The sequence below is a fragment of the Ovis aries genome, chromosome 3 (genome assembly GCF_016772045.2).
Source record: "Ovis aries strain OAR_USU_Benz2616 breed Rambouillet chromosome 3, ARS-UI_Ramb_v3.0, whole genome shotgun sequence".
In the NCBI taxonomy this organism is placed as follows: Eukaryota; Metazoa; Chordata; class Mammalia; order Artiodactyla; family Bovidae; genus Ovis; species Ovis aries.
This window is the reverse complement of record NC_056056.1, coordinates 95,846,720-95,870,842: the sequence shown is the minus strand read 5'-3', so window position 1 is coordinate 95,870,842 and position 24,123 is coordinate 95,846,720. Positions and strand designations below refer to the sequence as shown.

Below are 24,123 nucleotides of genomic sequence, written 5' to 3'. Positions count from 1 at the left end.
TTGGAGAAGGAAATGGCAACCCACTCCAGTATTCTTGCCTGGAGAATCCCAGGGTTGGAGGAGCCTGGTGGGCTGCCGTCTATGGGGTCGCACAGAGTCGGACACAACTGAAGCGACTTAGCAGCAGTGCAAAAGCAGCCACAGACAGAACATAAGCAAATGAGCATGACTGTGTCTCATGAAGACTTCACGGACACTGAAATCTGATCATATAATGTTCATGAGTCATGAAATACTATTCTTCTTTTGATTTTAAAAAGCAATATAAAAACATTTAAAAACACTCTGTTTTTAGCTCACAGCTGTAAGCCAGAATTGGTCTGCAGGCCACAGTTTGATTCAGGGAGTCAGGTGTTAAGTGACTAGGGAGGGGTATACAGAGGTTTCTGATGTGATGGTAAAGTTCTATTTCTTAAAAAAAAAAAAAAAAGAAACTTATTTATTTTTGGCTGCACCGGTCGTCACTGCTGCAGTGCACAGGCTCTGCAGTGTGGTGCACAGGCTTAGCTGCTCCAAGGCATGTGGGGTCTTCCCGGACCTGGGATCGAACCTGTGTTCCCTGCACTGGCAGGCGGATTCTTTATTACTGAGCCACCAGGGAAGCCCTCAACAGTATTTTTTAAAAAAGAATCTGGCTACCAATAGAGAAGATATGAGTTCTATCCTTGATCCGGGAGGATCTCCCACGTCTCGGGGCAACTAAGCCTGTGTACCACAACTACTGAGCCTGCACTCTGGAGCCCGTGAGTCGCAACTATTGAGCCTGCATGCAGCAACTACTGAAGCCTGAGCACCCTAGAGCCCATGCTCTGCAACGAGAAGCCGCCACCAAGAGAAGCCTGTGCGTTGCAACTGGACAGCAGCCCCCGCTCACTGCAACTAGAGAAAAGCCCGTGTTCAGCAACCAAGACCCAGTACAGCCCCAAATAAACACAATTATTTTAAAAAAGAAAACCTCGCTGAGATTACTCCACTTTTTAAAAAACATTTATAGTTTTGGCTGCACTGGGTCTCAGCTGCTACACACAAGCTTTCTCTAGTTGCATGAATGGGGGCTACTCTGTGTGGTAGTGTGCAGGCTTCTCACTGCAGCAGTTTCTCCTGGAGCACAGGCTCTAGGCACACAGGCTTCAGCAGCTGCAGCCTGCTGGCTCTAGGGTGTGTGGACTTCCAGCAGTTATGGCACATGAGCTTAGGAGTCGTGGCTCACGGGCTCAGCTGCCCTGTGCACGTGGAATCTCCCTGGACGAGGAACTGAATCCATGTCTCCTCCACTGGCAGGCAGATTATCGTCCACTGTGCCACCAGGGAGATAATAAAGTTCTGTTTCTTGATCTTGATGTGGTTACACAAATACATGCTTTTTCTAAAGCTGTATAGGCATTCCTCATTTTATGGTGCTTCACAGATACTGGTTGTTTTTTTTTTTTTTAACAAACTAAAACTTTCTTGCAAACTTAAGATAAGCAAGTCCATCAGTGCAATTTTTCCAATAGCATTTGCTTTCCTTTGAATTTTGGTAATTCTCACAATAGGTCAAACTTTTTCATTATTTTATATGTTACGGTCATCTGTGATCTTTAATGCTACTGTCTCAAAAAGATTACAACTCACTGAAGGCTCAGATGATGTTTAGCATTTTCATCAATAAAGTATTTTTAATTAAGGTATGTATATATATATATATATATATAAAATGCTATTACACCCCTAACAGACTACAGTATAGTGCAAACATAACTTTTATATGTCCTGGGAAACCAAAGATTCCATGGGACTCACTATAATGTGATACTCACTTTATTCCAGTGGTCTGGAACCAAATCTGCAGTAGCTCTGAGATATGCTTGAGATTTATATACCTTCCTATATATGTTTCAATTAAGAGAATGTTTTCTCCCCCAAACTCCCCTCCCATCCAGGCTGCCACATAACATCAAGCAGAGTTCCACATGCTATATAGTAGATCCTTGTTGGTTATCCACTTTACATATATTAGTAATAATGTGTACATGTCCATCTCCAACTTCCTAACTATCCCTCCCCTCCAACCCTGACAACCGTTAAGCTCATCCTCTAAGTCTGTGAGTCTCTGTTTCGTAAGTTCATTTGTATTATTTCTTTTTAGATTCCACAGGGTATTTCTCTAAAAGGTATAGAAGAGGTATTCCTCCCTCTCTCTCTGACTTACTTCACCAAATATGGCAATCTTTAGGTCCACCCGTGTTTTTTTGAATGGCATTTCATCCTTTTAGTGGCTGAGTAACATTCCACTGTATATATGACCCACATCTTCTTTATCCATGCCTCTGTCAACGGACACTTAGTTTGCTTCCATGTCTTGGCTGTTGTAAACAGTGCTGCAATGAACACTGGGGGGCATGTATCCTTTTGCATCATGTTTTTCTCTGGATACATGTCCATGAGTGGGATTACAGGGTCATTTAAAAAGTATATCTTAAAAAAAAAAAACATTTAAAAAACCAAGTATGTATAACCAACTTAATTTTTGGTTACTTTATTAGTAGGAAATCCATCATCCTTGAAATGCATCTTGAAACTCATCTAGATCATTACTTGTTGATTTTTATTTTCTTTCATTTCAAAAACATTTTCTATTTTATTTTTGACTCCTGCCTTTGTTCAATTTGATTTCGTTGGGAACAGCAGCAAATGTTCCCAATATTCCTGACAGAACTAGTCTGTGTAGAGGATCCCCTTCTGTCTCTCTTCTGTATCCCTTATCTCCACTCTGATTCTGTTCATTTCTATTTTCTGTTCTCACTTTGAGCGATCTTTCAAGCCTGTCCCTCTTCCTCACTGATTTGCTTTTTACCTCTGATTCTGCTTTTTGCCACTTTCAGTATATTCTAAGTGCTTTGTGAAACGTTATGCTTCTTGGACAGTTTAATCCATTCCTCTTGTGACTTCCTTGTAATTTTAATCTAGAAGCTCATCTTTCATTTCTGGTTTCACAATGAACTTCCCTGAAGGTATAATTCAGTTCTTCAAACTCTTATTTCCTAATGCAAGTCTTCATTTGAATATTATATTTAATCTTTCCACTTTCCCCTACAGAATCTGAATGGGTTACATACTGGATTTTTTACTTATTAATTAATCATTCAATGGAGGAAGTTTACCTCCTGGCGTTCTCACCCTTGGTACTACTGACACTTTGGACTAGATAATTCTTCATTGAGGGGCAGGAGGTGGGGGTGGCTGTTCTGGGCATTGTAGAATGTTTAACAGCATCCCTGGCCTCTGTCCACTAGAGGCCAGTAGAACCTCTCTGGTTGTGATAACCAAAACTGTCCTCAGACATTGCCAGGTGTCCCCTGGGGTAAAAAGGAGGTAAACAGCACTCAGCTGAAAGTCACCAGTCTAGACTCATTTGCCTAAAAGCAGAATGGGTAGAATCTCCTTATTCTTCTGTATTTACCTGGACACTAACTCAAATTCTTCCCTTAGAAACTAAGCTTGGAGAATTAGATGTTGCAGAGGTTTCAATCATTAGCTCAAAAGTTCAGCAGCCCCGGAGGATCTGGATCTGGCTGTGAACAGCTGCAACTGGGAAATTTCACCTCTATGCGCTCTGTTCACTGGGGCCAATGCCTCTCAATCTGTATGGGCTGTGCTCTGGTCTGATGCTAAGATTCTGGTTTATTTTCTCATATAGGACTGGACTGGTCACTGTGATCAAGATAAAGTCCTATGGTCGGTTAGGTGGTTCAGTAAATATTTTTCTCTGCACAATGGCCTTTGTTTGGTGCTGCTGGCCCTGGGCTACAAGGCTGGCTCCTAACATATGGTTCCTCAACTCTCCAGCCAACCATCCTCACCCCAGACCTTAACCCCATCAGAAACTAGAATAGGCTAGGAAACGGAGCCTATCAGCATTCCGACTTCCCTAAGTGCTTGCCTTCTACATGGGTGGTCTTAAGCCCACCCTTCCAAGCTGCGGACTCCTTCTGACCTCCACTCTTTTTTCCCCCGACACTGGGAGTTGTATACACCTCGTGTCATCATTATTTCCATTCAAATTGATTGTCAGCTGGCAGATAGCCCTTGGAATTCATTGTTTAAGACTGGGGCCATTTTCAGATTTCAGTTGATAAAATTTTCTCTTCTAGTTTTGTTTGTCTTGGTTCCTTTCGCCACATTTCAGAAAAGGAATATTTTACCACCTTGCTATTAAGTCATCACTTTTCCTTTTAGTGCCCAGCGTAGTATGCCTTCCTTCTTCACAGAGGTAAAGTGACGGGGCAAGGAAACGGCTCAATTCTTCTTAAAGTAAAATCTCTTACATCTCACTTTGAGCAGTGAGAGAAATGATGTTTTTTCCTAAAATACACAGTGGAAAGCTCTGGGGTAGAGCTCAGGAGAGCAAAATCCAATTTTCGAGAATATGCTAGTTATGTGGCTCTAGGTGCGCTTTTTTTTTTTTTTTTTTTTTTGCCCTGTGCACTTAATTTTATTCTCAAAATAGAAAAATACGCTCTGTTCCACTTTTGCACTAGGCTGGGGAAAGAATGTAATGTATCCTTTGCGCTATCAGGAAGAGAGATTAAACACAAGAAACTACTCATTACTGCCTAACAGAAAGAGGAGTCCTTAAATTCTAAAAGAACCTTCTACCTTCTCTACCCCATTCTACACAGAGATCAGGGCACCCACACTTTTCCACTGGGGAACCTCATAGCCATGTAGAGATACAGGCACAGGCGTTTCTTTTCTTTACAACACTGACAGTTGATAACTAATGCACAGGTGTCAAGATCACAAGAAGGTTTTATTGTACCCATCTTTCCCAAGCAATCCTATGCAACACTTCAGCTTCCTGATGTAATTTTAGTAGACATAAAGCCAAATACCTTAAGTTTATGTAACTAATTCCATTTGCATGAAAATCAATAACTGCTAGAATGTTGCCTCCTGGTAATTACAAATTCTCACAGGCAGATGGTTGGGCCCCATCCTGGATCAGGTGTGCCAGATGAACATTTTTAAAATTAAAACCTCCATCATCTGCCTGTGAATTCATGAGCAGCAAACTAGGCCTGCTGGTAGCAGACAGAAATGCTTCCATAACAATGGGCATACTCACTGATGATAAAGATTAAAGGTAAAGAGATTATGCCCAATTCTATCTGATATCTTTGTAGAACTTAATATAGAGATAAAATAAGGCCAATCAGTTGAGCACAAAATATGTGGAGCACCACCATAAAATCAGCAGCAGTCTAGATGCTTTAGAAATACAACATTCAGTTCCGGTTCTTAAGGACCCTGCGATTTAACTGAAAAGACAAGCACGCCTATTTAACAACAAATCATGTAAGACAAAGAAGAACCTGGCATGAAATCTTGACCCATCTTCAGCAGTGATGCTGTTAGCTCTCCAAAACTATCTGTTTGTTCTAACCTAATCTCTCCTCAATTATACTTCCCACATCTCTTCACCACTTCCCTCAGGGTCTCCTGTGTGAGAGTCTCTGCCATAAAAGTTAGTATCCTCTGTTCTTGATCTACATAGTCAGCCTGGCGAAATGTCTATAATTGCGACTCCAACTACCATCACTGGAAGCTGAAGAACTTCCAATTCACAGATCCAACTAAGTGCACCCCTGCTGGTCCTACAGACATCTCAAAGGCAGATGCCCCAGCTTCCTTCCCTGCCCGTATGTCAGATCCTGGTGAACGGCACCACCATCACCCAGTCACCCACCTGGAACCTCAACGCTCCTCCGTCCGTGGGATTTTTCCAGGCAAGAATACTGGAGTGGAGTGCCATTTCCTTCTCCAGAGGATCTTCCCAACCCAAGGATCGAACCTGGGTCTCCCGCATTGTAGGCAGATGCTTTACTATCTGAGCCATCAGGGAAGTCCCATTCTTACTTTAGGCACACATTATTTCTTGCCTGGGCTTGCAAACTGGTTTCTCTGCCTTTGGTATCATCCCCTCTTCCCCTGAAACTCTCCTCTCCAGCCACTCCCAATCTTTCACCTAACACACCAGTCATACCAGAACTTCTTGTATTTCTCCATGCTTTCTCATCTCCACATCTTCACGTGGTTTTTCATCTCTATAATCTTTATGTCCCTCTGCCCAGAACACTCTACCTTCTCCCTATTAATCTACTAAACTTCTACGTATCCTTTAAAACTCAGATAAGACAAAACTTCATCCAGAAGGTCTTTCTGAGTCCTTCCGACCCACTATACAGTCAGATTCCCCACCATATACTGGTATACAAATATTCTATTGCCAAAAAAAAAAAAACAAAACAGTAAAAGACCCCATGGACTATAGCCTGCCAGGCTCTTCTGTCCATGGAATTCTCCAAGCAAGAATACTGGAAGGGGTTGCCATTTCCTTCTCCAGGGGGTCTTCCTTACCCAGCGATTGAACCCCGTTTCCCACACTGCAGGCAGATTCTTTACTATCTGAACCACCAGGAAGACTTTTAAAAGAGATGAAGTTCTTTTTCATATCAAACTTCATACAAAGAAGGGAACTATATTCTCATAAAAACCGTAGGTAATGGGGACTTCCCTAGTAGTCCAGTGGTTGGGAATCTGCCTTGCAATGCAGGAGACACGAGTTCACCCCCTGGTCGGGGATCCAAGATGCCACAGGCTGCAGAGCAACCAAGACCTCACACTGCACTGCCGAGCACGTGCGCCACAGCTCTAGCGTCTGTGTGCCGCAAGGAAAGCTCCCACACGGAGCAACGAAGATTCCCCCATGCCGCAGCTGAGACCTGACGCAGCAAAAAACTTACAGGAAATAGACTTCACTGTAGACAGAGATACGTCTCCCATTCAAAATTGCGGCTCACACTGAAGTCACCCCGTGGATACTGCGATCAGCCACATCTGCTGGACAACATTCACCCCTCATTCAAACTTTCACCATGTTCCAAGCAAAGCAGCAGCTTTCCTTTTTATAATTCTATTTATTTATTTGTGGCTGCCTTGCAGGCTTTTCTCCAGTGGCTGTGAGCAGGGGCTGCTCTGCAGCGGCGGCGTGCGCACGTGTCACTGAGGTGGTTTCTCTGGCTGCAGGGCACGGGTGCTAGGGTTCCCAGGCTCCCGAGCTGGGGCACACGGGCTTAGCTGCTCTGGGGCACGTGCGATCTCCCTGGCCTACCTCCTGCATCACCACTGAGCCACCAGGGAAGCCAAGGAGATGTTCTTCTTGTATTGATCTTTGGCCATTACTTTAGGGCAAGATGATCAACTGAACAGAACACAGCATTCCTATGAAAACAGCCTCTAAAATCCGTCTCAACTTCTGCCTTCACTGCCATTCTATGTCTCCAGCGACCTGTGGACTGCTCCTCACAGACAGCAGGGCAAGATGTGAAAGCTGATACGGACCTGACTCCTCACCTATAAAACGACGGGCAGATAACCTCCAAGAATGCTTTCCCCACAAAAACATCGTCTGGACGCATTCCCTGTCCTGTGAATGTCCCCATTTCTGAGAAGAGATAAAATACATAAAGGGCCTAGCCAACAGTCACTGCAGTGAGCCATCCTGCCTCTGACAGGAGTGTCACAGGAAGGTTAAGCTGTGGTTAGATGAGTCTCCAGTGTGTGCTTCCAAATACTACAAATGCATCCATACTCTCTTCTCCCAATATTTCAATACAGAACTTCAATTTGGGCCATGTTTTCCCAAGTCTGTACATATCATAGTACCTTTTGGAGTAAAGCATCTCCTTTCAGGTCTTTTAAATTTATTTTTTTGAAGCCCCAAAAGGTACCTTTAATTGCAGTATTTCAAGATTCAGAGAACAAGTAGAGATGAATCCCAGGCATGCCTTCAGAAAACCTGTAATCTCCATACAAGTACAAAACGATGCTCTTGGTGCTTGGCTTACTGGTTACCTGGTGGTGCCCATATTAGCCAAAGTTGCTTATTTAGCAAAAATCACCACGGAGCTTGAACATTAGGTTTCTTTTGCTATGCTCTAAGACCTTTTCATGTTTTATAAAGTTGTTCCCATATGTAAATCATCTGTTATGAGAGCTTAATGGCATCCCCCAATTTCACTGGCACTTCTACAGAAAATGCTTCCTGCCATCTGCACCTTTCTACATACCACTGTTGAGAGGCTGAGCTTCCGGAATATGAGATGGTTCCCACCTGACATTAATTCCAGACTGAACAAGCTTCATTCCTAGCCCTTGTCCCAAGCTTGAGTTCACAGAGATAAATTCCACCACACCAGCTGAATTCTGCCAAACCACCTGTCCAGGCTTTAACAAAAACCTCAGCACCTCCAGAAACTGTTTCCAAGTGAATCCTTCCTTCTTCGGCCCTCTCCATTTCTCACACCACTATTTTAGTTGGACTTATTTCTCAGTGACACAATTTTAATCACAGTAAATCACAGTGGTCCAGCTGCCTAGGTTCAAATCTTACTTCCACCATGCTAGCTCTTTGACTTGGCAAAGTCATTGAATCTAATTTTGCAAGAAAGCAGGAAACATCAAGAAATGAAAAAACATCATTATGATGGAACTACTGATAGTATCTATCTCATATAGATGCTACAGAGGATTAAACGAGGCAGTGCCTGCAAAGCAACACTTGGCACAGTTCCTAGAATAGAGCAAGCTTCTCCTCTGCCACTTTATTACTACTGTTGTAGTTCTTATTGTTGTTCTCAGCAGCTTCCTAACTGGTCTCCTGCCACAGGGTTGTCACTCTTCACCAATCCATCTTCTGGGCCACTTCTAGGAGGAGGCATTTTCAAAAATATTTCTTGGTTATAACATACATATTTCATTACAGAAAAGTCAGAAAACATAATGAGAGGAAAGTCCCTCACAGTCTGACCAGAAGTGACTTTGTGGGCCCCTTATTTCCCAGCAGCTGGGGGACACTTATTCTGATCATAGGAATTGGGGCCCCCTCCCTTTCTCTCTTCATGTTTGTAGACATCTGACCTGTCTTCCTTGTGTTTAGGGCCTCATTTGCTGTTTCTCCTCCTCCAGGGAAGGAAATATTCTTCTGTGGGGCTGAGGACATAGTTGATCCATAATAAATATTCTAATTGTGGAATTCAATGATACAGATATTGGGATGAGATATCATGTTTGGTCAAACTAATTTTTTTAAACTTGAATTTTAATCCCACTGTTGATGTAGTTCTTCCTAGGCTTTTCTCTATTTTTAAAAAAATGTTGATTTATTTGCTGTGCCAGGTCTTAGCTGTGGCATGCAGGATCTTTAGTAGCAGCACATGGGATCTAGTTTCCTGACCAGGAATCGAACCCAGGCCCCTTGCATTGGGAACATGGAATCTTAGCCATTGGACCACCAGGGAAGTCCCCTCTCTATTCTTGTTTTAACCCTAGGTGAGCTGATCATTTAAATATTCTTTGTATCTGCTGTTTTCATTGTCAGCATTTTTCCACAATTTAACATTTAACAACACAAGGTGGGTTTGGTTCTAATTGTTTGTTTAGCAATAGATAGCATACAAATATTTTATCCGTATTACATGCAAATAAAATACAAGTTGGAGTAATGGAGAACTAGTGGTGGTGCTCCCCTTACCTCTTGCCCACTGCCCCTGCCACCCCCAAACCCTGCCCGGCAACAGGCTGCCACCGTTGCCACGCTGGATTTCTCTGACGCCGACTCTCTACTGCCCCTGCTTTCGCTCAGGAGCTTCAAGCTGAATCTTGTCCTATCCACTGGGGGGCTCCTCTGGCCTAAGAAATGCAGGCGCACCCTGAGGGCTCAGGTCTACCGTGAGCCAGCGGCTTGCTCCTTAACCACACTCACGAATTCCTCGGGCTAGGGTGGCTACCTTCTCACGTCACCCCACCTATGTTCACTACAGTCTTCAAAACCCAGCTCCGAAAAGTAGCTTCCTAAGCAAAGCACTGCCCTCCAAGATGACAACCAAGCCTAGTGTTTCAGAGCACGATGGCAGTTCAACCACTTCCACATAACAGCACAGGCACCCGGCAGATACCTGCTGACTGGACCGCTGGGTATTTCATTGTTTACATTGTCTCTTTAAGCAGACCACGATGTCCTTAAACCATTTCTCTTAAATTTTATCACACTGGTCACTAGGACTGGGTTAGGTAAACAATAAATGACAGATCAATAAAGTAACAGCCAACACTTTCTTTCCTTCGTAATATTTCTGCTTTTACATCCTTCTCTTGCTTTTTTGCACTTGATAGGCTTGATAATAGCTAAGTACTCTTACAGTGCTTCTTACATGCTAGACACAGTCCTAAGTGCTTTACCTGTATTAACTAATTTAATGCTCAGATAAACCCTGGTGACCAGGTACTACTATCCCCTTCATTTTAGGCATGGGGAAGTGATGGGATTAAAATTCAAGTTTAAAAAAAATTAGTTTGACCAAACATAGTATTTCATCCCAATATCTGTATCACTGAATTCCACAATTAAATATTTATCACAGATCAACTGTGTCCTCAGCCCTATATAAGAATACTTCCTTCCATGGAGGAGGAGAAACAGCAAATGAAGCCCTAAACAAAAGGAAGACAGGCCAGACATCTACAAACATGAAGAGCGAAAGGGGGCCCCCCACGTCCTATGATCAGAACAAGTGTCCCCCAAACGCTGGGAAATAAGGGGCCCTCAAAGTCACATCATTATTAGACCCAATAATGAAGAGGGTTGGCCCTCAGTGGAAACCACAATCTCAGGGCACGTTTGTGAGCCTTTGGCAGGACGCTGCACATCTGTGCACCCCTGGATGGAAGCACTGAGGCCAACTTTTCCTTGTTCTCCAAGAGATTCTTTGTCGCCAGCCCCACTCACTGTCTTGTACCCCAGGAGTCTGGGATAGCTGGAGCAGGCAGGACAGCCCAGCTTCTCCTTGTCAACTGGGATACAACAGCCCAACAAATCACACAACTGACCAAACATTACAGTGTATTTAAACAAGCAGAGAAGACAGCCTTCTCATAAGATCTATCGGTGTATCATAAGATCGCAGCAATTCAACATGCTCATCATCGGTCTCAATGTGTTTTTTGGCCAGCATCTGAAACGTGCACATCTTTTACGGAATGCTCAGTAAGTAGCAGATATCCACCTTCTATAGTGGACCTGGAGTTTCCTGAGGCATCCATGACCTCCCCCGAGACAGCGAAGTCCCCCAGAGCAGCCTTCCAGAGGCCCGGTGCCCTGCTTCTCTTCCAGAAGGCAAGGCTCAGAAACAGACCCAATTCTTCAGTGCTCTCATCCACACCAGGGCCTCAGCCATCACCTGAAATTAACTACGTCCAAATGCATAACTCAGGGCCCGATCTACAGTCTCTCTGCCCTTCAACTCAGGCTGTCCAAACAGAACTCGCCACTTCTCCAAACGTGCGTTCTCAGTGCTCACTGCCACCAAGCCAGAGACCTGAGCTGTCCACGCCCCCACAGCCCCCTCCTCAGAGGCTACTAACTCTGCTGCCTCTCCCCACCTAGTGTTTCAGCCCAGGCCTGGCTCACAAGAATACCTTTCCTACAGGCCCCCCCAACCACCGTCTTTCCTCCCCACAAGCCGGAACAGTCTTTCAGAAGCACAAGCTGATGATTGGTGCTTTAAAACCCTCAGGAGCTCATTACATATTACCAGTAAGACTAAGCCAAACTCCCAAGCGAGGCTCCCTGGGCCCTGCATGTGAGACCTGGTCCCTGCCTGCTTCTCAAGCCGCCTTTCGTCATCCCCACACAGACTCCTTCCCTTTTGCTTTCTCAGGCCAAGAGCCATCGAAATAGGCCCTACTCTGTCACGGGCACCAAGCTGTTGCCCAAGCTGTTCCCTCTTCTCAGCACATCTTCCTTCCACCGGACAGCCCTGCAGGCCTCAGCACAAGCACCACCTCCCACAGGAAGGCTTCCACGACGCCTTCGCCTCAATCTGTACGACAAAGCACCACCACTGACACACGATATACCACACAGCATCACCATCAGTTTCCTTCAATGTCTTCTCCACTAGCCTGCGTGCTCACTTCTGCGTCCACAGGCCCCAGTGTGGTGGCCGGCACACAGCAAATGTTTCCCAAATCAAAGCCAGAACCTAGAAATCCAAGCCCACCGGGCCTCATCCCCTTGCCCTTCCCCACCAGCCAGAAGGACTTACCCACACAATCACAGGTGGGGAACTCGGCCTGGGCTCTCTTGGCGGGTGTGTCCAGCAGACTCTTGGTGGGTGTGTCCAGGTACTTAAGAGGCGACTCCAGGAAGCCACTGAGGGTGGGTGTGAGTGGGTTCTCGGCCTTGGTGGGTGTGGCCTCCTGGCCTCCCTCCTCTGAATGGAAGCAGGTGGTTGAGAGCACAGTCACAGCCCCGGAAGATTCGATCTTGATTTGCTTGGGAGAGCGGGTAGCAAAAGGGCTCTCGGGGGCTGGGAGACAAGTTGGCTGGTTCTCAGGGTCCTGAATGGGCACAGACGGGGGGCCAGGAAGCCCAAAGCTATCCCCAAATTCAGCCTCAAACTGCCGGATGAGCTCTTCCAGCTTGTCATCAGCAGGGGGAAGAGGGCCAGTGGAGCCTGGCTGCAGGGCTGCCACGGGGCTGGGAGACCTCATTTCCTGAGTAGGGGCCAGCAGGCTGTCCCCGGAGGGACTAGGTGCAAATAGCGCAAGAGAAGGTTCTGGGGGCAGGGGGACGACAGAGCCCTGTGAGGTGGGGACGGGGGCAGGTGGGTGAGCCTGCACGTCCTCAGAGGCTGGGGGCCTCAGCCCTTCCAGGACGATCTGCCGCAGAGGCGGGAAGAGGGGCTGCGCTTCTCGTGGCCTGGACTTCTTGATGTGAACGGGCTTCCGGACACCGGGCTTGATCCCAGGGCCAGCTCTGTCAGCTCCCACAGGACCTCCAGCTAGTGCCAGGGGCTTCTTCTTCTTCTCCTTGGGTGGTCTGTCGGAAGGCCGAGGGGCAGGTGAGCTGGGTGGCGCCCACCAGCCAGGAGCAGGAAGCTCCGGGGGCAGCGGGCGGGAGGCGTCGTGGGCCTGTTCCAGGAAGAGACTGCGCTTATGGTGGAGGTGCTGCTGCAGGGCCGTCTGGGCCTTCTGGTGGGTGTCGGGCTCCGAGGACGATGTGGGCGCCTCCCTCTGGAGAACGGGGGACGGGGAGGACGAGGGCACCTCGACCTTGACCTTGGGCTTGGTGGGCAGGGCCTCGGGCCGCTTGAATACTGACTGGATGTAATCGCTGGCACTGCCCAACAACTGCTCCAGTTCAGCCATGGGGTCAGGGCTTGGGCGAGGCATGGGCCACGAGCTCTGGGGAGTTGCCGGTGGCGTGTCGGTGCCCCAGGCTTCAGGAAACTCTGTTCTCGGAGTTGCTGCAGGGAAGGCAGGGCCGTCAGGAGCAAAGGATGGGTGCTCTTCAGGAGGGACCACAGGCCATGAGGGAGCCCGGAGGTAGGACTGGGGAGATCTGAAAGGGGCAGGAGGGGACAAGGCCTCGGGAAGGGGGCAAGAAGCCTGGGAGGTGGCGTGAGAAGGTTGGGGGAGCGCAGAGGAGAGCTGTGTGAGGGCCTCAATGGCAATGGCAGTCTGCAGGCTGATGTTCTTTTCCTTGGCGATGCTCAGGGCGCTCTGGGACAGGGGCAGGCCCTCCAGAGGAGGCATCTGGGGGACCTCGGAGTTGAGGAGCGGCCCGGTGACTGGCGCCGGGAGGCCAGCGTCACCAGAAGGCAGAGTCCCTGGGAGCCTAGGCCGCTCCTCCCCTCCCTCCACGACCACAGACTTGATCTTCCCCTCCAGCCACTCGAGGTAGTCGGGGCACTCTGGGCCATCGCAGTTGCAGTTGGGCGGTTTCATGCCATGCCGAGCGAGGGCCAGGGCCGTCTGCAGCGTGTCAAGGTCTTCACTGCTGGCAGAGCAGCTCTCGGGCCCTGATCTGGGTCCCCTGCTGTTGTTCCCAGCCTCACGACTCATCTCACGGTTGAAGGTTTCATAGAGCCGGGTGCTAAGGGCTCCATAAGAGGACACAGCTTCGGCCACAGCCGAAAAGGCCACCAGATCGTGGGCATCTTCCAGGCGAGCGGTGTGAGCTGGTCCTGGGGCCGTGTCCCAGTCGGGCTTCTGGTCTGCTTGCCAAGGACTCCCGGCGCCCAGCAGACTGGGTCCAGCAGGTTCTCTAGCACCATTGACTGGCGCCCCTGAGGCGCTTAGCTGCCGTGAGTCCCCATGGTACACTGGCCCTGAGTCCATCTGACCTGGAACAGGTCCATCAACTGGGCTGAGCTCTGAGCCTGTCTGAAGAGAGAGAGAGGGGAGGAGGAAGAAGAGGGAGAAAGATGAGCCACGATACATGAAACACACTGTCCTGTGCCACGTCAGTGAGAGGCACACCTAGCCCTGCTCTCCCTGTCTCTGACCGAGCCTGAGCCTCAGCGAGTTGCCCCACACCTCCTCTCCCAGCGGGCTGCACCACAGAAGCGGATCTCTAAGAGAGCCTAACGTGGACGTCTGAATGCTGCTCAGATCCTCGCTGGGTCTCATACTGATTACACTGATGAGAGGCCCCTGAAACCAAGCATCTGTTGAGGACACACGTAAAGGTCTTCAACGATGACCAAAGTGATGCCAGAACCTTTGCCTTCTGCGAGGAGGAGGAGAAAGCTAACTAAGCAGCCACACAGCAACGCGCCAGCAGGGCCAAGTGTGTGTGACGGGCAGGGGACGCGCACCTCTGACTAACAAATTCAGTCTGCGCAAGGGCCCAGCACGGCTTCTCGTGGGAAGGAATCCATGGTTCTTTCCTTGGCCTATTACTGTCCTCACTCGAGCCCAGGCTGAGCACAGGTGGCAGACAGGACGACCTTCTTAGCCCAGCCCCAGGCCTGAGGAAGCTCTGATCATCCCATACAGCCCGTGTTTAGCCCCGCACCGAGCCATTCATGCCTATGAAAAGCGAGTTCTTGCTGGGAAGAAGATCCACGCTGCTTCCCAATCCCCAGAACCACCATTATTCAGCTGATGTCCACCCGAAGGACACCGAAGGGGGAGCACACAAGAGGAAGTGGGCTGGGGCTCCAGTCCAGCAAGTTAAAAGTAAGGCAAAGAGGCAGAAGCGAGTTTGCATGAATTCATCCCGCTGGAAGGGAAAGCTCTTCCTTACAGTAGAATGTGAATAAAACATAGAAAAGGCTAGAAAAGGATATAAAAACTCATCAGTGGAGGCTACGAATAGCAGATGAAGGCTTGGCGAAACATCTCTCTAAAAATGACTTAGTTACAACAGCAACTTAGAAATCTGGCAGACACCACTTTCACCAAATGATCAAAGTCATCACCATACTGGGACAAACCAACATCATGTGCCTCTTGATACACTAATTGAGGAGAAGGATATAACACACAGACCTTCAACCAGAACATATAAGCTAAACTTAATCATGCGGAAACGTCAGATGAACTGAGACTAAAGGCCAGGCTAGAAAGCATCTGGGTTGTTCTCTCCAAAAAGTTTCAAAGACAAGAGAAGCAAACACCTCTCCCAGCTGACGAGAGACTAAAAGACAGGACAGCAAAATGCATGATCACCGACTGGGGAAAAACAGCTATGAAGTACATGACTGAGACAACGGATGAAATCTGAATATGGATGTGGATAAGAACATATCATAGCAATCTCTGTGTTCCTGACATGATGATTATTCTATGATTGTATAAAAGAATGTCCTTGTCCTTAGAACACATACACACTGAAGTATTTAGAGACAAACGGTATCTCCAACTTAATCTCAAATGGCTCAGAAAAAAATCCACGCATATATTAAAATATCACACACAGACAAAATGATAAAGCAAATAGGGCAAAATGTGAACAATTTGGGTACATGGGAGTCCCAGGTATTCTTCTTTAATCTTTTCTGGAAGTTTTAAAATTCTATCAAAATAAAAACTTACATTAGTCCCTCAGGTAGAACATAAAGTATATTGAGCAGACGTTAAGTGATACGAGTCTAGATGGTCAAGCAGAGCCATCATGGGCTCCAAAGCAGTGCTGGGAAGCTGGGATGGGACAGCTCACTTTGGGAGGTGAGCAGAGAGAAGACCCAGCCTAATGGTTCCCACCTCATTCTTGTCACTTGCCCAGTTCTGGCCACAAAAGCCCTTCCTGCTTTTCTAATATGCTTTTCTGAGCTTTGCACATGCAGCTCTAATTCCCAGCCTCTCTGGGGTCTCCAGCTTCTTCTTCCAGCATCAGCTCGGTGTCACCTCCTCTTTGACCTGGCTGGCAGACTGACCAGTGCTCCCTTCCTGAGGCTCCCACAGTAACTTACACATGCTTCTGTCAGCACTTACCACACACCAAGTAGCTGCCTCCCCCACTAGATGGTAGTTCCTTCAAGCCAAGAGCCATATCTTACTAACCTCTGTGTCTCCCACCTAGTCCCCCATACACGCCCACAGGCCATGGAATACATCAGCCTCTCCCTGACCCTGGTGGAAGACAGTCTTTCAGAACTAGGAACTAGGAACAAATACCTCTCCTCTAGCAATGGGGCTGAGCACCCTGTTCGCCCCTCCTTCCTACTTTAAACCCTACATTCATGTGGCTGCAAAGGCTACAGAATTTGAGGGGGTCAAATTTTACATGTTTACCTATAAAAGACAGAAGAAGTATGTACAACCAAGGAGAGACATGAGAGATTAGCATGGATTTACAGAAACAGTGGCAGGAAGACTACCGCTGTATGAGCAGAGGCTTCTCCAAAATAGTCAAAGCAACTAAAAGGATTTTAAAAAGTTACTCTGGGTGTGTGAATAAGAAGAACAAGGAAGAGTTAGGCCCACTCTCGTGCCTATGAATTCCCAGGGAAGGAAAATACTCTTTGGACCAAAAAGCAAAGGAAGATTTGCTTTTTTTTATATTTATTTATAGATAAAAGTGAAGCAAAGATAGGTGGGAGACTTTAAGAACCTCTAAATTTCAGTTTTCCCAGCCAAGGGAGCCCACTGACACACTCTTGACACCTGCCAGTGATCCCAGAAGAAACTTGCCATCAGGAAAAGGTGCCAACAGGTGAGCAAAGAGCAAGCGTCATCCCCAACTTGCAGTACACTGGGTGAGATCAGTCCAGGTCAGAGTCCTGAGTGGATAACTGAAGGGACCTCAAGGAGTCAGGTTCAAGAAGAGCTATCAACCCATCTACACCCAAGTAATCTGTGCCTTATTTTATGTGGTCACTAGACCAGGAGATGAGGAGGTCACAGGTCACAAACGCCAGGGCTGCAGGCGAAATCTGCCACGGATCTGTTTTGTTCGGTTTTTGTCTGGGGAAAAAAAAATCAAATTTCACAAGAAGCCCAGATATTCTGGGAAGACCCACACTCCTGTCTGGCAACTTTGTCTACAACTGAGCACAGACTACTTCTCCACCTCACACCAGCCACATTATTCACATTGCCTCCTTTAAACCAAGGCCAGGAGTCAGGGGTTATTTATTAACTGCTCAAATTAATTAGCACTTCATTCATTTGTGTTATTTGCCAGGGCCCTGGGTTTGCGAATCAGGCTGCAGACATCCAAGTTCCACGAGGTTGGCTGTGATCCCTCTGAGGGCCAGCTTCGGGAAATGATGGGCTGGATGGGCTGGCTCACTAACAGCTGAATAACCATACCCAGAATACAAGTCGGGGCTGCGGGGGCGGGGGGGGGGGGGTGGGGAGGTGTCTTCAGTGGTCTGCCACACGGCTCTGTCCTCAGAACTGCCCTGGCCAACATATTTATTAATAATGATAGTGAAGGCACACTTATTAAATAGACAAGTGACAGGACCAGGCCAAAAGGTCATCAGGCAGGAGAGGAAAAGATCTAACAGGGTAAACAAGGTCCTGCAACACATCTGTGCAAGTCAAAGATGGAAGCGGCACAGAGCAGGAGCGCACGTGAAAACATCTTAGTAATCAGGAGGGGGAAAGGTTTACTGATTCCGCATACTCAATGTGACGCGGTTTGACAACTTCAACAGGTCTTATTACTCAAGGTGTCTCCAAACTTCTTCACTATTGATGCAACCGACAGTAAGAAACACATTTTACACTGTGAGCCATTAGATTCTTGTATACATATGGCAAGTTTACAAACCAGGATTTCGCCTTACTAGATACCCAAATCCCTCCCTCCCTCTTCCTTGCAGGTTGATTTCACAGTCCACTGGCCTATCTGCAGGTGGACACGCACATGGGACCTGCCTGGAACAGGACCTTCAGCACAGAGAGCAACAGCCCAGCTGTGCCTGGGCAGTGAGGGGGCACAGAGGAAAAGCAAGCAGAACAGCTCAAAACCACACGAGAAACAGGTCCCTTCTGGTTCTGAAGACGACGAAACTCAAGAAGATCTTTAAACATCCAAGGGCCTATCATTTGGGAATAAAATTTAACTCGTTTCGAGTGGCCCTAAGAGGTGGAATCAGAAAATGGGGAAACCTTGAGAAAGGCAGCTTCGGCTCAATTTAGGAAAAAGTTTCAATACTTCAATAAAAAATGCACTGAATCCTGTCCTCCGAACAAGCAGGGGATATTGAAAAGGAAACCAAGCTATTACTTGACAATTACTAGCAAGACACAGGACAATGTGGGAGGAGGATGGAGGCCCTTTCAAAGTCCCAGCTAGACATGCCCTAACCCTAAAGCCCTCCACACTTCCCCCCTCATTTCTCATTCCCCTCTGGGCTGTGGCAAGCACTGCTCTGAGGATGCTCCTTAAAGTTTGGCCTCCAGCTGCTTCCAGCCCCTGGAACATGCTACAGGCCCACTGAGAGCAGCCTCTCTCAAAAGGACCAAACTCCCTGTCCCACCTCCAAAAGCTCTGTCCCCAACCCCTATTCTCGCAAGTGGTCCCAACCCAGACATCACCCATGTTCTTCCAATGTGCCCAGCCACCAGGTCCGCACAATTCTAAAAACAAATGTCTCTCTACTCTATCTCCTTCCTCCCCTCCTAGTCGGGGTCTTGCGTGTACACACGTTTTAACTGTCCAACTTGAGAGTAGCTCCCTAGTCCCCGCCGCTGCCCCCCATCTTTTCTCCACTCTACAATCTGCTGTTGCTCATACCCCTCCCTCAAGACTCTTCCTCACACACCACCCTTGCTCACCCTTCAGAATTCAAGTGTGCCATCTGTATGCACCCAGTGCTTCACAGGGGGGGCAGATTTTATTCTCCGAAGATGGCCATCACAAGCCCTCCACTCACACACACTTCTCCCATGGAGAAGTAGGGTCTCTTTCCCTCCCCTTGAAATGGGGTGAGCCTCTGATAGTGGTGGAAGCCCCATTGTCGTGGTTTTCCAATCTGTCATAAAAGACAATGCAGCTTCCTCCTGGCTCTCCCGGACACCCACGCTTGGCACCCACCACCGGGCTGTGAGGAGACACAGCCTGTCTGGAAAGGCCGCATGAGGGTGTTCTGGACTTTTCTGGCTGAGGTTCCAGCCAAGAGTGGGCATCAACGTGCCAAGTCAGTAAGTGAAGGAGCCCTGCGAGAATTCTAGCCCTGTATCGAGTCACCTCTAGCTTTTGAGACCTCCCAGCTGAGGCCCCAACGTCAAAGAGCAGAGACCAGCTACCTACCCATGCTGTTACCTTCCTGACTTCCAGGTCCAAGACTCCATGAGCATAATATTAATAAAACGATTCCTGCTTCATGCCACTTAATTCTGGGGTGGTTTCTTACCCTACAATGGACTAAACTATATATTTCAGGAGCATCAAGAAGTTTACAAGGCAAAAGACAGGAGACAGGCCCACAAACAAACAAATGCCCTTGAGAGCACTGGTGCCACGAGAACAGTCTCTCCAGGGCCTGGGGCCCGGGAGCCACTTCTCTCTGGGAAGACAGACGTGTCTATCAAGAAAGGTTTCCTCTTGAAGAGACCTTTGGGCCGAGACTCAGAAGATGGGCAGGTATTTTCAAGGAGGGGAAGGAGGAAGATGGAGGGACTCTCTGTGCAAAGGCACAGAACCATGAGAAGGCCTGGCAGGTGAGCAGCTGGGCACATCCTGAGTGCAAGGCATAGGGAGGGCACACACCATGGACACGCAGGAGCAGGTTTACATTTTGGGGGAGGGCATTTAGACGATCCCACAGAGCACTGACTGCAGACGGAGCTGAAGGCTGGTGACCCGAAGGCCAGTTAGGAGACACGCTGCTGTCCAGATCAGGGATGATGAGGGCCTGAACTAAGGCAACAGCAGAGAGATGGGAATGAAGTGTGATTATGGAAGCAAGTGATTAGATAAAGGCTGAGACAAGGAACAGAATCAGCCCCTCGTGATAAAGTCTTCCTGGACCAGTCCTGCCTGCCACAGGTGGAGCCAGATCGTACACACGGCCACCTGCTGTTGCAGACCTTTTTCTAAGAGAGGGGGACCGATTACCCCATAAAACCTCCAAGGGGACACAGCTTCCATGACAGCTTCAGAATCTGACAGAGTGCTCAGTATGTGTTCAAATAGTCAGCTGCTTCTTCCTTCCTCCCAGGAGCTGGCTGGTGCAAGCCTCTACAGCCTCGACTTGCAGGCGGCCTGCGGGGTCTCCGGGCATTCTGGGACCCTCCTCTGTTACGACACCTGTCACAGTGCACACACACAGAGGTCTGCAAAGCCGCCAAAGCCATCGGCTCCTGAACAGCCTGGCCCGCCCCTCCATCTGCTTCCACGGGGGGCGGGGGGGGGGGTCCCCCGAAGGTCTTGGTGCTGCCCTTCCCAGAGCCACCTTCCAAGCACAGAACACAGCCCTGCCCTCACGGGGACCCACACACCTAGTCTAACCAGGTCTCTTCCCTGCTTTCACTAGAAAAACTCAGGCCCATCCCACTTGGCCTGGATAGGCCAGGGGTATGTGCTCCCCTCACCAGGCGGTGGGCAGCAGGGCATTGTTACTGAAAGACAGGCAGAGTAAGTGCCCTTCTCAGAGCAGAGAGACCTAACCCGCCACCTACTTCAGGAAGGGCTGGCATGTATGCATAGCATCGTCTCCTGCAGTTGCCACGCTCACCTGCAGAAGACTCCAGGGGCCCAGGAAGCCCGGTCAGAATTCGGCCCTGTGCCCTGCTTGCTCGGGACTCCCGAGGCCCAACGCCCCTCCTCCTCTACAGCCTTCGCCTCTCTCCCTCCCTCAGACGTCCCTCAGACGTCAGGCATCCAGCAACAACCTGACCCCCAGCCCCACCACAGGGGCTCCAGAGCCCCCCGGATGCCAGGCAAGGCTGCAGAAACATGCACTGCCACCCCCAGACATCTCTTTTCATCCATAACACAATGAAAGGCGTGGAAATGGCATCAGGTTTTCCAAGGCTTTCCTGACACTCAGAATATCAACACGTGAAAGCAGATCAGCAATCCTCCATTAAAAGGAAATGGAAGGAAGGCTGGAAGATAAAAACTGTTACTGTGAGAGATCAAAGTCCTCACTGGCTATCTTTCTCAGGGCCTCTGGGAAAGGAGGCATTAGAAGAGCCAAGAGTCCCGGGGGCTGTCGTGTCGCCCAGCAGTTATACACCATGTCGGAAGAAACATGTCCAAGGAGGTGTTTCGAGCCAGAATGGATAAGCCTGTAGGCAGGTTCCACAAAGGACAGCAAGTCCTAACCCCGCACTTTCCCAGCTGCCTACACTACCAACTCAGCTCCTCTACTCTTCCAGCAGCTATTCAACAGCGGCTTTCTAGCTGCATCCTTTTCCCCAGTCCTAGGGTTCAGCAGCCACCTCCAAGCAAAACCAATTCTCTCCTTCCCTCCCCCATACGGACGGCCCCACTGCCTCTGGTAACACAGGGGTCGCATTCGTGGCATGTTCCGTCTAGAGTTGATCGGCTGGTCACCTCTCTAGAGAATTCTCCCCTCCAGGGATCTATTGATGACACAAATTTATAAGTAGGGAAAGAGACTTTCAGGGAAACCCTTTCAGAGGACGTACACATTTGCCTCTTTTTGTAGGAGTGAATGGTGTGTGTATGTGGGTACACTGGCTAACCCAGTCCCTTGACTTCACGCTCCACATCCAAGTTCTCTTTGTAGACAGCAAATCTCAGAGGGTTATGCCTAACTTCCAGAAACTCACTGGACAGTGTAAAAATGAGTGTCCCTGTGTGAGGCGCTGGGAGGTACTATTTCTTGTGGTTACTATGTACATACCAATAATATAGTTTAAAGCCTAACTTTTTTCCTACTATGAAATGAACAGATACAGCGAATCTCTCAATGGTTGGGGTGACACTCAGAGAAGAAGCTGAAACAAGTCCTAATCCCTTGAGGTCATCGTATCTGGCAGAAGCACGGGACCTTGATTGTTCATGCCTCCTGATCGAATAGTAATTACTGTGGTTTGGGGGAAGAAAGGAAAAGAAGAGGACTGACTAGGAGAAGTCTCTACGTAATAATGATGGAATAGTCTTACGACAGGCCAAGTACATGCTCATCACTGCATACTCATTAACCTCCTCCAATCATCATAAACTCCTAGAAGGTAGAGGCTTGCCTGCACAGATGAGGGCACGGTACCACACAGCAACCCAAAAGAGCACAGACATTTTAAGCAACTCTTAAACTCTAATACAGAAGAGGAAAGGGCAGAAGCAGTGACAGATTTTCTCTTCTCAGGCTCTAAAACCACTGCAGATGGTGACTGCAGCCATGAAATTAAAAGACAATTGCTTTTTAAAAGGAAAGCTATGACAAACCTAGACAGTGTATTAAAAAGCAAAGACATCACTTGGCTGACAAAGGTCCGTGTAGTCAAGGCTATGGTCTTTCCAGTAGTCACATACGGACACGAGAGATGGACCATAAAGAAGGCAGAGTGCTGAAGAACTGATGCTTTCGAACTGTGGTGTTGGAGAAGACTCTTGAGAGTCTCTTAGACAGCAAGATCTAACCAGTTAATCCTTAAGGAAATCAACCCTGAATACGCATTAGAAGGAATGATGAAAAAGCTGAAGCTCCAATACTTTTTGGCCACCTGATGCGAAGAACTGACTCACTGGAAAAGACCCTGATCCTGGGGAAGACTGAGGGCAGGAAGAGAAGGGGGCAGCAGAGTGCAAGATGGGTGGACGGCATCACTGATTCAATGGACAAGAGTTTGCGCAGACTTGAAAAATGGTGAGGGATCGGGAGGCCAGGTGTGCTGCGGTCTGTGGGGTCACAAAGAATTGGACACAATTTAGCGGCTGAACAACAACAACAAACTCACTTAAGGGTTTCCCAAGTGGTTCCATGGTAAAGAATCTACCTGTAAATGCAGGAGACTTGGCTTCAATCCCTAGGTCAGGAAGATCCCCTGGAGGAGGAAATAGCAACCCACTCCAGTATTCTTGCCTGGAGAATCCCATGGACAGAGGAGCCTGGTGGGCTACAGTCCACGAGGTCGCAGAGTCGGACAGGACTGAGTGACTCAGCATGAGCACTAGCAAACTCACACTAAGGAAATGCAAACAAAATGAATAAAACAACAGAAGAAATGCTTCAATTACATGTTTTAAATTTTAAAATTACAAAGATTTTCCCGGAAGCATTAATAGTAAAAAGTTTCCCAACAATAAGGGGATGATTTTTAAATGTTTCTTTTTATGAAGCGAATGGGGAATGAACATAGGTAAAAAATATCCAACTTCAGTAGTAAACAAAAATATAAGACTGCTGTGAGAGTCTATTTTATAACCATGTTGAAGAATTTAAGAGCAAGAATGTTCAGTTAAAATCTTACCCCCACTGCTTACTAGTTGTGTGGTCTTGAATACATTAATTAACCTCTCTGTTTCTCATTTTTTAATCTGGGCTTCCCCGATAGCTCAGTTCACCTGCGACGCAGGAGACCCCAGTTCAATTCCTAAGTCGGGAAGATCCAATGGAGAAGGGATAGGCTACCCACTCCAGTATTCCTGGGCTTCCCTGGTGGCTCAGCTGGTAAAGAATCCGCCTGCAATGCGGGAGACTTGGGTTCGATCCCTGGGTTGGGAAGATTCCCTGGAAAAGAGAAAGGCCATCCACTCCAGTATTCTGGCCTGGAGAACTCCATGGACTCTACAGTCCATGGGGTCACAAAGAGTCAGCTACGACTGAGCCACTTTCACTTCACTTCACTTCACTCTGTCTGCCTGAG

General features: G+C 48.0%; 1 protein-coding gene across 5 annotated transcripts in view; it reads right to left on the bottom strand.

The window, feature by feature from the left end:
- TET3 (tet methylcytosine dioxygenase 3) overlaps positions 1 to 24,123 on the bottom strand; it is a 111,746-nt gene that overhangs the window by 43,213 nt on the left and 44,410 nt on the right. For all 5 annotated transcript variants that reach the window (XM_015094461.3, XM_042248101.2, XM_042248102.2 and 2 more), the window contains one exon: positions 12,147 to 14,268. In XM_015094461.3, the coding sequence (XP_014949947.3) occupies positions 12,147 to 14,268 (2,122 nt within the window). The remainder of the gene's footprint in view (positions 1 to 12,146; positions 14,269 to 24,123) is intronic.